This window comes from Heptranchias perlo, chromosome 25 (assembly GCF_035084215.1).
Source record: "Heptranchias perlo isolate sHepPer1 chromosome 25, sHepPer1.hap1, whole genome shotgun sequence".
NCBI lineage: Eukaryota > Metazoa > Chordata > Chondrichthyes > Hexanchiformes > Hexanchidae > Heptranchias > Heptranchias perlo.
Window position 1 is genome coordinate 38,032,476 of NC_090349.1, and position 13,837 is coordinate 38,046,312.

Genomic DNA, 13,837 nt, shown 5'->3' on the forward strand with positions numbered 1-13,837 from the left:
AAGGGATTGGTTTTCGATGGGGCCCTTCATCACATCTGGCCAGTTCATGAAATAAGAATACTTGCATTTTTTACACACCTTTCTTGCCAAATGTCTCCAAACCAGTGACTGTTGTTATGCATACAAATATATGACGAAGGAACCACCTGCAACATGAAGCTGTTGTTCTCTTTCAGATGCTGTTTGATCTGCTATGCAATTCCAATGCTTTGTCTTGGTGCTGTTTATTATTAATAATATTATACTTGCCAACTTGTCGCTTTCTTTCTGTCCATTTTAAAAAGTCCTTTCCTGCTTGTTAAAAGTGAGCCATTAATGTGAAGGGGAAGTCTGCAGACAACAACAACTTGCATTTATATAGCACCTTTAACTTAGTAAAAAGTCCCAAGGCATTGTACAGGAGTGTTATCAAACAAAAGTTGACACTGAGCCACATAAGGAGATATTAGGACAGGTGACCAAAAGCTTGGTCAAATAAGTAGGTTTTAAGGAGCCTCTTAAAGGAGGAGAGAAAGGTAAAGAGATGGAGAGTTTTACGGAGCAAATTCCAGAGCTTAGGGCCTATGCAGCTGAAGGCACGGCCGCCAATGGTGGAGTGATGAAAATCGGCGATGGGCAAGAGGCCAGATTGGGGGAGCGCAGAGATCTCAGAGGGTTATAGGGCTGTGGGAGGTCACAGAGATAAGGAGGGGCTGCAGGATTAGCCTCCTGTCTGCCTCTGTGCTGGCTGCAATGTGAAGTCTGGACATTCTGCAGCCAGAGTGCAGATTTCCAAAGCAATTTTGTGTTTTTCTCTTAAATATGATTAAAACATCAACATTCTGCACTGCCAGGTGTGATGGTGCCATTGAGAATTCTGAAAATGGATCCCCACGTAAATAGATGTGATCAAAATGGTAACTATTCTTACCACATAAATCCCTGTGGGGTTTGCGTTTAAAAATGTCTGCTGTGGACAAGAACGGCTTTAGTTTCCCGGCCTCCCAATAGCGATGAGTTGGCTACTTGACTTAGGTTGTAAGCCCAAAAATCAAGGTTAAAATTAATCAGCCTCAGGCAAGGTTAGTGGTTAGAAGAGACTTTATCCTCACATGCTAGAAGTGGATATGTGAAACAAACTTTCAACAAAGCAGTTGAGGCTGAGATCATCAAGTCCTTTAAAAAGGAACCAAATTTCGAGTTGAGAATGGATTTTGAAGTTACCAGAGTATTGATTAAAATCATCAAATACTCAATGGGACATAATTCCTGTGTTGTTGGAGCTTTTTGGGAACAGCTGTTGTGTGTGGAGAGCAGCAGGTCAAGGTTGAATAGTGGAGATTTAAAGATTGATTAATATTCTGGTTCACTCGATTGCCTTTGAATATCGAGGAGCATTTATGCAGAGGTTTGGGTCAGGGTATTATATGAGTGAGCTAGAATCCATTGTGAATGGTTTGTGGAAAGAGCAGGCACAATGCTCTTTTTTACTTCTATATTATGTTCTTTTGCAAGCATCTCTCTTCTTGATGCTTTGTCCAGATGGTTCGGCTGAGATGGGAAACTCAACTCATTGGAAGTAGGGGATACAATCTTGTATCCCGAGAATTTGCAGAAGGGTACTGTTGATGCATCAATATGCCTTTAAAAATCAGAAATGATGCAGAAGTAGTTCATGCAGTTGAAACCTAAGTGCAGGCTTGTTAAATTGTTGCTCAGAAACCATTTCTTTTTTCCTCCCACCAGTTAGAAGAAAGCAAGGCTTATTGTGCAGAGACTCAGAAGGTTCATAAATCTACAATGCTGGAGTTGGAAAACCTTCATGTACAGTTGGAAAATATTCAGAGGAACAAGATCAAGGTGAGAACACCCAAAACTCAACTCCACATCTCTGCCCAGTTTTGCAGATTCATCAGCAGACTCTGTCAAACTGCTGCATATTTAACCTCAAATCTTTCCTTAGGTTTTGTGAACATTAAACAACAACACAATGGTGTTTCTCACAAAACAATTATCGCAAGTGAATTCTAAGCTCTTGTACCCAAGGCTTCTTTAATATGATTGGTATACGTGCATTTACTATATGGTTAGAATGCCCGTTGCCATTGGCTTATAGACTTAATGCTTAACTAACTCGACCTCATCTTAAAACAGATGTTGCCGTTCAGTGCACTGTGGGAAATGAAACAAACATCAAAGGCTGAGCTTAATTCCCTACACGAGTTAAACCAGCCTCATTAACTTTGGCTGAGGTGAGTTGACAGCTCCTCAGTAATACTTGACAATCTCTTCCTGTCTTTTTGATCCTTAATCTTTCTAATACTTAAGGAAGTCAGAGGATTTTCATTCCTGAAATAACTGAAGAATAACTGAAATATCCAACTTGGCCCCATTTTGCTGTGTTTTTGTCTTCAGTTTTTCATGGGTGATATGACGTTGCCTCAAGGAATTGTCCTTTATCGTTAAAAAAAAAACTGTAAGTGCCATTTTATTGCTAGTTTAACAAAGCTTTCCTGGTCTCTTTGGTGGACAACAATTTATCATGGAATCATACAATGCAGAAGGAGGCCATTCGTCCCACTGTGTCTGTGCCCCATGCATCTGATCTCACAATCTAGGAGCTATTAATCCATCTTGTTTTCTCTGGTCATTTTTTCAGTGTAATGTTTCCTGGGACACATTATCCCCTTCAGTTCGTCTGGGTGTACCATCTGCTCAAAAATTTCCAATAACATCCTCCTTTGGCATCTAGGAGCTACCCAAACAGAGGGTCTTCCCTCTCTCTATCCCACCCCCTTTCAAAACAGCTTAGATAGGTTGTAGAGCAGGTAAGAGAATTCCTCCCCTCTGCATGTTAATGCTTCCATGTTCAATGCTGATAGTGGTTTCTCTCTATATACAACTTGCTCTGGTCTCTGCAAATCAGGTTCAATGTTTTGCCTTGTGGCTCTTGGTTTGAGAAGTAAACAATCCTTTCCTGGAACTTATTACTGTCTTTTAATGGTTAATTTGCATGGTTCTCCCATTGGTTTTAATGGTTCCATATTGTAGGTTCCAAAGGCCCCAATTTTACTTGTACAGTAAAAGTTGCACTATAGGAGGAATCTATGGGCACAGCAAAAATGACACTGTAATGGACATGGGCGGTTAGACTGTAGTACTATGTTAATAGTGCAGCCAGCCCTGGTAGTTTTGGTACTAAATTCTGGGGAGCAACATATTTTTATAACTGAACTTCACTTTATTTCTGGAGATAAATTATTGCTCAATCCCATCTATAAGCCCATTTTCCTGGTTACTCATTGAATCAAGCAGTGGGCTGTATAAGGCCGAGTCCCAGGTGAGGAATAGGTGAACTGCTGTTCATATATGATGCACTTTTTTTTGAAAGATTAGTTGCACAATCATAATTTTACTTTGAAATTTTGCCCTTTTTAGGTCTCTATGTGCCTCCAACTGTACCATTAGGGATAATGGCTGGTCAACTTTCTCCTGAGTCTTTGCCAGCAGCATTAAATAACCAAAGGGTGAGAGGTGGATGACAGCAGTATGGAACTCTCTTTTTCTCTTTCTTTCCCCCTCCCATCCCTCAGTTGAGAATGACTTAGTTTCCTCTTTCCACATCCTTATGGCCCATCCAACATGAGGTATCCATAGCATTGGGGAATCATGAAGCTAAACCTGCATCATCCCATGACCATGCAGTGGTACACTGTTGGTACTGTGTCACCAAGTTGTTTGACTTTTCTATGCATGTTCAATTGCTTCAGCCATGACTTTGCCAATAAAGCCAACTGGCATCGCATCAAAATAGCTCAATACACAGCAACACACCAGTCTTAATTATACATCCTGGAGCTGAAGATTTTAGCAGGATTAAAAAAGCTAAAGAGTCAGCCTGGCCTTGAGATAGTGTGAGGTGGGTCTTGAAAAATGAGACATTCGAAGCTCTAATGAATGGGGTACGGTTCCTGTGTGCCTCGTTATATGGCAAGAAAAGAAACCTCTCAAAGCAATTTTTTAATCAATCTGTAAGTATATCTTGTGTTTACTTGATGCTGTAGTATAATTCACTATAAAAGCTATCGGGTTCAAGGTAAAGTGCCTGGCCCTGATTTGGTATACGGTATGCTTACAGCACCGCTGACAAATGATAGACATTAATATACGAGAGGCCTCCTTCTGTCTGGCAGCTTAAGTACCTCCAGCCAGATTTTGGCAAGTGAGGACTGGGAAATTGGGTGGCAACCTGCTTCTCGCTGGGTTCCCTGCTGTGAATGCACCATGCGGCTCGTTCCTTACGGACTACGCGCATTCTAAGTGGGAGCCTAATCACACATGTGCCCAGCATGCTAACGAGGGTCTTTAGTAGGCCAGCTTCCATTTCTGATGTATGGGCAGAATCCCTGCCCAGCTGCATTTCTGTCCAGTGCATTAAAGGAACGGAGGTTAAAGTCACAATTGAAAGAAAACCATTTTAAAAAAAATATTTTTGATTTTTCATCTAACGTCTAGAGTATTAATGTGCACGTTTAACATTTGCAGCAAACGTTTCGTGCATTTATCTAATAGTTTGTTGATGATTAGATTAATAAGTTTTTTTTTTCTGTGTTTCCTGGATCAGACCATGGAAAGAATGTTTGTGAAATGAGAGAAGCAGCAGAATCGTTGCTATGTGGAAGTGATTGTACTGAGCATGTCTGCAGTTAGAGAGCTTTACATAGTTATGCGAGTGAATCAAACCTAGTCTTGCTAATGTTGTTTCTTAGAACTTGCATTTATGTAGCGCCTTTCAGATCCTTTGGATGTCCTAAAGTGCTTCACAGCCAATGAAGTACTTATTGCACACGAAGCTACTGTTGTTTTGCAGGTAAATGTGGCACTCAATTTATGCACAGCAAGGTCCCATAAACAGCAATGAGATGAATGGCCTGTTAGTCTGTTTTGGTGGTGTTGGTTAACTTGAAAGAGGAATGTAGGCCAGGACACAGGATAACTTCCTTCTCCTCTTCGAAAAAGTGTGGGATCTTTTACGTCCACTTGAGCAAGCAGACAAGACCTCAGTTTAACACCTCATCCAAAAGACCACACCTCCAACAAATGTAACAGTGCCACTATGCTAGAGTATCATCCTGGATTATGTGCTGAAGTCCTGGAGTTAGGCTCCAACTCACAACCTTCTGACTGAGGAGGAGAGACTGCTACCTTACAAATCTGAGGAACAGTTGAAGTTTGTTAAATATCTGGGGAACAATAAGCAGTTTTGATCATCTCTGAATTTGGCAGCAGCGAGGAAAACAATTATATCCTGCACGATCTAGTCCTTCTGTGTAAAAATAGAGTGGGGTAGGGACCTTCTGGGTGATAGGGGTAGGTGGAAAAGGAGAGTGAATAAATACATTTACAAAATAATCAAGCTATTTACAGACAATGACATCATTAAATGACTTCCATTCCTTACTTACATGTAATTAATTACATTACCACAGTTCCAGTTCTCCTGTGCTGCTAATGAAGCTATATTGTCTTGTTAAGAGTGTCTGAGGGATGAACGATTGCATTAACAATTTAGAGGCTGCAGTTTGCTCATCAGTATGGGAACAGACTGAGGGTTTGCCCTTCCCTTTCTGACGGCGCTCTTCCCCTTTGGGAATTTTCTCCTTCCCCTTGAAGTTCTCTACGGTCAATTTCATACCTTGGAGAGCCAGAAAACCTGCAGCCAGCCTTCTACCAATGCTGCTGTATAACTGGTCCCGAGGAGATTGACCTCGATATCCCAATCCTAACCAATCCCCTTCTTATGTGAAAGTGCCTTACTGATGCCTCCCCTCCCTCATTCCCCGGCTAGGATTGAGAACTCACCATGAGGGCAATTATGGGTGTAAAGTGGTTGCTGTCACATTGCGAAGCCAATGATTTGTGCCACTCGGCTGCTATTATTTCCAAAGAGTCTTATCTATGCTCTTCACATCATTGGTTTTACATGTAGATCGCACAGTTAAAATAAAGTAATTATTTTATGCATTATTAGATGCATAAAATGGCAACTACACATCTGCATAAACTGGCAGAACACATAACGCTCCACATACAGCAACAATTGTTTTTCTCAATCATATTGTGTTGCCCCAGTTTGGACAAATTTAGATTCAGACTGAGAACTTTGTGCTCATTTCAGTTATTACATGGATCCTTGTCCATCAACAAAACTTTCAAAACCCGTGTTGGGGGGCAGGGAAGACATTGTTGGAAAACTTAGAAGGATCAGCCCCAGGCTGCAGAAGCTCACATGTTGTTGATCAGCCGCAGAGTGGAATTGCTAGTTACCCCTCTTCCAAATGTTCCCATCCTCATCATCCTCCTGGAGTAGCAGACAACAATTTGGGCCTAAAACGATTGAGAATAAAATCATGACATAGTTTGATTTGAGAAAAAAATCTTGTTAGGTCTGCATAGTGGTTATGTTACTGGACTAGTAATCCAGAGGCCTGGACTAATAATCTGGAGTCATGAGTTCAAATCCTGCCACGGCAGCTGGGGAATTTAAATTCAATTAATTAAATAAAATCTGGAATTAAAATACTAGTATCAGCCACGGTGGCCATGAAACTACCGGATTGTTGTAAAAACCCATCTGGTTCACTAATGTCCTTTAGGGAAGGAAACCTGCTGTCCTTACCTGGTCTGGCTTATATGTGACTCCAGACCCACAGCAATGTGGCTGATTCTTAATTGCCCTCTGAAGTGGCCCAGCAAGTGCGAAGGATAACCTCAACCCCTCGCCATTGGAGCAACTCAATGACCCAGGCTCACAATGGCTGAACCTGAGTTTGCCATAACCTCTGACCTACTTATCACCACCAATCAGTGATCCTCGGACCTTGCTCCCAGCATACCGCAGTTGTAAAATCTCGCTAAAAAAGTCACAATAAGAATAAAACTGGACAGACCACCCGGCATCGGACCACTAGGCACCGGACACAACAAAGGCAAACCAACCCAGTCGACCCTGCAAAGTCCTCCTCACTAACATCTGGGGACTTGTGCCAAAATTGGGAGAGCTGTCCCACAGACTAGTCAAGCAACAGCCTGACATAGCCATACTCACAGAATCATACCTTTCAGCCAACGTCCCAGACTCTTCCATCACCATCCCTGGGTATGTCCTGTCCCACCGGCAGGACAGACCCACCAGAGGTGGCGGTACAGTGATATACAGTCAGGAGGGTGTGGCCCTGGGAGTCCTCAACATCGACTCCAGACCCCATGAAATCTCATGGCATCAGGTCAAACTATGGGCAAGGAAACCTCCTGCTGATTACCACATACCGTCCTCCCTCAGCTGATGAATCAGTCCTCCTCCATGTTGAACACCACATGGAGGAAGCACTGAGGGTAGCAAGGGCACAGAATGTACTCTGGGTGGGGGACTTCAATGTCTATCACCAAGAGTGGCTCGGTAGCACCACTACTGACCGAGCTGGCCGAGTCCTGAAGGACATAGCTGCTAGACTAGGCCTGCGGCAGGTGGTGAGCGAACCAACACGAGGGAAAAACTTACTTGACCTCGTCCTCACCAATCTACTTGTCGCAAATGCATCTGTCCATGACAGTATTGGTAGGAGTGACCACCGCACAGTCCTCGTGGAGATGAAGTCCCGTCTTCGCACTGAGGACACCATCCAACGTGTTGTGTGGCACTATCACCGTGCTAAATGGGATAGATTCAGAACAGATCTAGCAGCTCAAAACTGGGCATCCATGAGGCGCTGTGGGCCATCAGCAGCAGCAGAATTGTATTCCAGCACAATCTGTAAACTCATGGCCCGGCATATTTCTCACTCTACCATTACCAACAAGCCAGGGGATCAACCCTGGTTCAATGAGGAGTGTAGGAGAGCATGCCAGGAGCAGCACCAGGCGGACCTAAAAATGAGGTGCCAACCTGGTGAAGCTACAACTCAGGACTACATGCATGCTAAACAGCGGAAGCAACATGCTATAGACAGAGCTAAGCGATTCCACAATCAACGGATCAGATCAAAGCTCTGCAGTCCTGCCACATCCAGTCGTGAATGGTGGTGGACAATTAAACAACTAACGGGAGGAGGAGGCTCTGCAAACATCCCCATCCTCAAAGATGGCGGAGTCCAGCACGTGAGTGCAAAAGACAAGGCTGAAGCATTTGCAACCATCTTCAGCCAGAAGTGCCGAGTGGACGATCCATCTCGGCATCCTCCCGATATCCCCATCATTACAGAAGCCAGTCTTCAGCCAATTTGATTCACTCCACGTGATATCAAGAAATGGCTAAGTGCACTGGTACAGCAAAGGCTATGGGCCCCGACAACATCCCAGCTCTAGTGCTGAAGACTTGTGCTCCAGAACTAGCTGCGCCTCTATTCAAGCTGTTCCAGTACAGCTACAACACTGGCATCTACCCGACAATGTGGAAAATTGCCCAGGTATGTCCTATCCACAAAAAGCAGGACAAGTCCAATCCGGCCAATTACCGCCCCATCAGTCGACTGTCAATCATCAGCAAAGTGATGGAAGGTGTCGTCGACAGTGCTATCAAGCGGCACTTACTCACCAATAACCTGCTCACCGATGCTCAGTTTGGGTTCCGCCAGGACCATTCGGCTCCAGACCTCATTACAGCCTTGGTCCAAACATGGACAAAAGAGCTGAATTCCAGAGGTGAGGTGAGAGTGACTGCCCTTGACATCAAAGCAGCATTTGACCGAGTGTGGCACCAAGGAGCCCTAGTAAAATTGAAGTCAATGGGAATCAGGGGAAAACTCTCCAGTGGCTGGAGTTATACCTAGCACAAAGGAAGATGGCAGTGGTTGTTGGAGGCCAATCATCTCAGCCCCAGGACATTGCTGAAGGAGTTCCTCAAGGCAGTGTCCTCGGCCCAACCATCTTCAGCTGCTTCATCAATGACCTTCCCTCCATCATAAGGTCAGAAATGGGGATGTTCGCTGATGATTGCACAGTGTTCAGTTCCATTCGCAACCCCTCAAATAATGAAGCAGCCCGAGCCCGCATGCAGCAAGACCTGGACAACATCCAAGCTTGGGCTGATAAGTGGCAAGTTAAATTTGCGCCAGACAAGTGCCAGGCAATGACCATCTCCAACAAGAGAGAGTCTAACCACCTCCCCTTGACATTCAACGGCATTTCCATCGCCGAATCCCCCACCATCAACATCCTGGGGGTCACCATTGACCAGAAACTTAACTGGACCATCCATATAAATACTGTGGCTACAAGAGCAGGTCAGAGGCTGGGTATTCTGCGGCGAGTGACTCACCTCCTGACTCCCCAAAGCCTTTCCACCATCTACAAGGCACAAGTCAGGAGTGTGATGAAATACTCTCCACTTGCCTGGATGAGTGCAGCTCCAACAACACTCAAGAAGCTCAACACCATTCAGGACAAAGCAAGCCCGCTTGATTGGCACCCCATCCACCACCCTAAACATTCATTGCCTTCACCACAGGCGCACTGTGGTTGCTGTGTGTACCATCCACAGGATGCACTGCAGCAACTCGCCAAGGCTTCTTCGACAGCACCTCCCAAACCCGCGACCTCTACCACCTAGAAGGACAAGGGCTGCAGGCACATGGGAACAACACCACCTGCACGTTCCCCTCCAAGTCACACACCATCCCGACTTGGAAATATATCGCAGTTCCTTCATCGTCGCTGGGTCAAAATCCTGGAACTCCCTTCCTAACAGCACTGTGGGAGAACCTTCACCACACGGACTGCAGCGGTTCGAGGAGGCGGCTCACCACCACCTTCTCAAGGGCAATTAGGGATGGGCAATAAATGCCGGCCTCGCCAGCGCTGCCCACATCCCATGAAAGAATCAAAAAAAATATGATATCTGGCACTGCCAGATTGCAGAGGCAGATAAAAGATGAGGAAAGATTTTTAAAGGTGAGCTCGTCTGTCCTTCACTGAGATTTTTTATGTGTTTGATGTTAGGCCGATGAGCAGCTGTACCAACTGGAGCATGAAAAGGCTGATCTGCTGAAACGTCTTGAAGAAGACCAGGAGGACCTGAATGAACTTATGAAGAAACACAAGGACCTCATTGCTCAGGTACGCAGACTACATTGTCTATTTGCTCCTGCAGGTCATCAGTTACATTGCAAAATTCTCATTGTGGCGGAAGTGCGAGATCCCATGAAGCTTTGGTTTTATGGTTGTTATATAAAATCTAGAAAGTTGTCCAATCAAAAAAGACTCTTTCTGTGATCCTATATCCTCCGTGGTTTTCACAATTTTCAGTCTGGGGGCTGATCTGAACATATTGAAACACTGCTGCAAACTCTTTGTCCCAAAACCTGCAAAAGGACACAATGCAAATACGATTTTCAGCTTCTGACTTAATATTCTGCAGCAATGTGATTTTTATATCTACTGCATCAATTTACAGGGATATTAAACCACAGCATTGTTTTAGAATCATTCATTAACATTCACAAAATCAACACCTCTATTTTGTCTCTGTAACTTACTGTAAATTCAACTGAACTATCCCATAATGATTAGGAAAGTAGATGTACAGCTTGCCAATGTTGGTGCAAAAATGGCAATATTTCCATTTGCAGCTTTTAGAATCCAGGACCACTTGATTTATGTATTCATCAGAGCGTTCTGTGTTTGAAGTTCAGGGCTCTGGATTGTGGTTGAGGGTAATTGTGAAGGGGATAGTGTTCGAGTGCTGCTGGAAACCAAGTGTTGAGTTGCTGCTGTTCAGAGTAATCAAGGATGATTGCATAAACCTGAGCCGAAACACAACCGGAAAAGCATAACCAGAGATAACAGCAGACAAACCACGGGGACTCCTTCAAGACCCTCCTCAAAATCCACCATCAGGGGGAATTGGGCAAGGGCATCATTAAATTGGGCATTGGGGGATGGCATCATTAAATGGGGAAATTTAGGGTGGGCACTGGTAAATGGGAGACTTGGGGGGGGGCACCAGTAAATGAGGGAATTGCGGACTATTAAATGGGGGAATTGGGTGAGGGGAGCATTGAATTGGGGGAGGGCACCATTAAATGGGGGAATTGGGGAGTGCCATTAAATGAGGGAATTGGGGGGGGGCACCATTAAATGGGGGAATTGGGGGAGGGCACCATTAAATGGGGGAATTGGGGGAGGACACCATTAAAGGGGGGAATTGGGGAGCACCATTAAATGGGGGAATTGGGGGAGGGCACCATTAAATGGGGGAATTGGGGGAGGACACCATTAAATGGGGGAATTGGGGGAGGGCACCATTAAATGGGGGAATTGGGGAGCACCATTAAATGGGGGAATTGGGGGAGGCACCATTAAAGGGAGAATTTGGGAAGGCACCAGTAAATGGGCGAATTGGGGAGGGCACCAGCAAATGGGGGAATTAGGGGAGGGCACCAGTAAATCTGGGAATTGGCGTATGGCATCTGTAAATGGGGGAATTGGGGAGTGCCATTAAATGGGGGAATTGGGGAGGGCAATATTAAATGGGGGAGTTGGGGGAGGGCACCAGTAAATGGGGGAGTTGGGGGAGGGCACCAGTAATTGAGGAACTCGAGCGAGGGGCCGTGGCCAGTTTTGTGGGCGGGGCTAGTTTTAGTGATATTTCTTTTGAAGCCAGCGCAAAACATTGTGGAAACTACATGTCCGGTGCAAATTACACCCTGCTCCTCCTGGCCCACAAGCAGTGCTATAAAAAGTACTTATCTGCTGGATCCGGCTGTGCTCGCCACCCTTCAGAAGCCGGATATCTTGAGCCCTGGGAAACCCAGCCTGCAGCCAATAAATCTAAATGTTGCTAACATCTGAGGCACGCAGCTCATTAACATATTATATTTACCGACCCGCCTCTTGAGAGCGGGTTACTCGCCCGCTTCCCAATCCGCCACGGTTACACCGGAAGTCGGCATGTTCGCGGCGGGTTAGGGTCAGATTTCAGAATTTTAAGGATTGAACCCCCGGCCCCTCTTCCACCAGTCCTGGGGGGTGCGGGGGGGGGGGGTGGGGGGGTTAAAAGTCCCCCGTCCATCTCTGTATTGAGCTACCCTTTCAATGCCAGTTGTTAATGGGCACTGAGTTGACTGGCGCACTGCCAAGGTGCCCCAGCTTTATTATGGGGTTTGGGGTCTCATTTAAATACATTCCAGGCCCTTAGTGAACCTTGCCCACGATAATACGGCGAGCTGATGCTCAATGTGCTTCAGTTCAACAAGCGCCACCCATCGTCTTATTGGACCCATGATGTTGAAGCTGCTCAGCAGAAAAGAGAAAGACAAAACTGGCAATCAGACTGGAACAACGATCTCTGAATGGACTTGTAATAAGTATGGTCACATCTACTCCTCACAGTTTAGAGCCAGACAAGAACTTATGGAAGAAGACACACACACACCAAGTGTACCCAGGCTATAAACTGATCAAGGTGTCATTGTTGCTGCAGTGGACAACCAGGCTGTGGTACCTGACTACAGAGTGATTGATGTTGACAGTGGCAAAAAATGGTTAGTATTCCCTCCTTCACCTGATTAAGTACAAAATCCCACCAAAAATACTTTTCAAATAAAGAAAAGGGAGGGGATTTACGTTCATCCAAATGAGTGACAACCTATTTGAGACAGAAAAGGTTTAGGTTCGTCTACTGAAAGAGAGTCCACTGATCTACACCTGCTTTAGGAGAGGTATTGTGATTTTATACATGTTAAAAGGTGACACTACTTTGTGGTTGGTATTTATTTTTGTTTAACTTTGGAAATGTTAACTCCTTTCCTTGTCCATCACCAGTCTTCCAGTGACATTGCACAGATACAAGAGCTTCAGGGGCAGTTAGAGGAAGTGACAAAGGAAAAGCAAAGTTTTGAAGAGAAGGTAGGAGGCTTTAATGTGACATTGGTGACTTTAGGGATGGTTTTGGGTTATGAATTAAGTTTTGAGATAGGATCCTAGTATTTCTTCCTGAGCTTAAGAGCGTTTATACACTTGGTAGCTGTCCTCCCATGTTAGTGCAAATGCCTTCTGTCCCTCCAGTGGGCAAGTTGACAATGGCTACAGTCTTACTGTCTTTAGACACTTACATGTAATGTTTATGCTACAGTAATGGATAGACCTTATAGGTGAGTTGCACATCACATTGGCAGGAAATTAATGTCTTCTGAAGGTCAAAGGTTAATGAATTATTGAGAGTGAAACCACTGACTCTATTCCTGACAGTGTTGAGATGAGTTTTCCACCCATAAAATAGGGACACATCTGTAACCTTTTAATGAGCTATTTAAATACATGTGCAAAGAACCTGAAAGGGTGAAGGGATTGCTTAGACCAGGCCATGTCAACAAATGAACTGCTTTATTTAAATAATATTGGATCTCAAATAAACACCTTTACAAGTTCACTCTCTCTCTGTAAAAGCTGGAATATGTATACTGAAACTTTTGATCCATTTGAAAAAGACAAAAATAATTGTTGTTGAACGTTCATTAAACACAAGCCAGAACCTGTACATCTATTGACTGTTCTTTCAAATCCCTACTTATGAGAGTACCCAGTTCTCAGATCTCCATTATAATTTTTGCTCCCCCATTACTGAAAATTCTCTTGATCATCCACTTCTAACTCAGTAATACCACAGGTGTCGGCTGGTTTCATCTCTGATACTTGATCCAAACCCTCCGATAGTACACTGCATCTTTCTGAGGCCTGAAGTAGATTCAACCTATTGCCAGTTGATACCTCAGTGGTACCCATAATCTACCTCCCCCTCATCTGTGGCCCTTGAGAAACTTGTTCCTCTATTGTTTCTGGGGCTCCATTTGCAGTCCTTGAC

General features: G+C 44.6%; 1 protein-coding gene across 5 annotated transcripts in view; it reads left to right on the forward strand.

The window, feature by feature from the left end:
- LOC137342242 (unconventional myosin-XVIIIb-like) overlaps window positions 1-13,837 on the forward strand; it is a 265,799-nt gene that overhangs the window by 216,989 nt on the left and 34,973 nt on the right. For all 5 annotated transcript variants that reach the window (XM_068006069.1, XM_068006068.1, XM_068006071.1 and 2 more), the window contains 3 exons: window positions 1,726-1,839; window positions 9,976-10,092; window positions 12,799-12,882. In XM_068006069.1, the coding sequence (XP_067862170.1) occupies window positions 1,726-1,839; window positions 9,976-10,092; window positions 12,799-12,882 (315 nt within the window). The remainder of the gene's footprint in view (window positions 1-1,725; window positions 1,840-9,975; window positions 10,093-12,798; window positions 12,883-13,837) is intronic.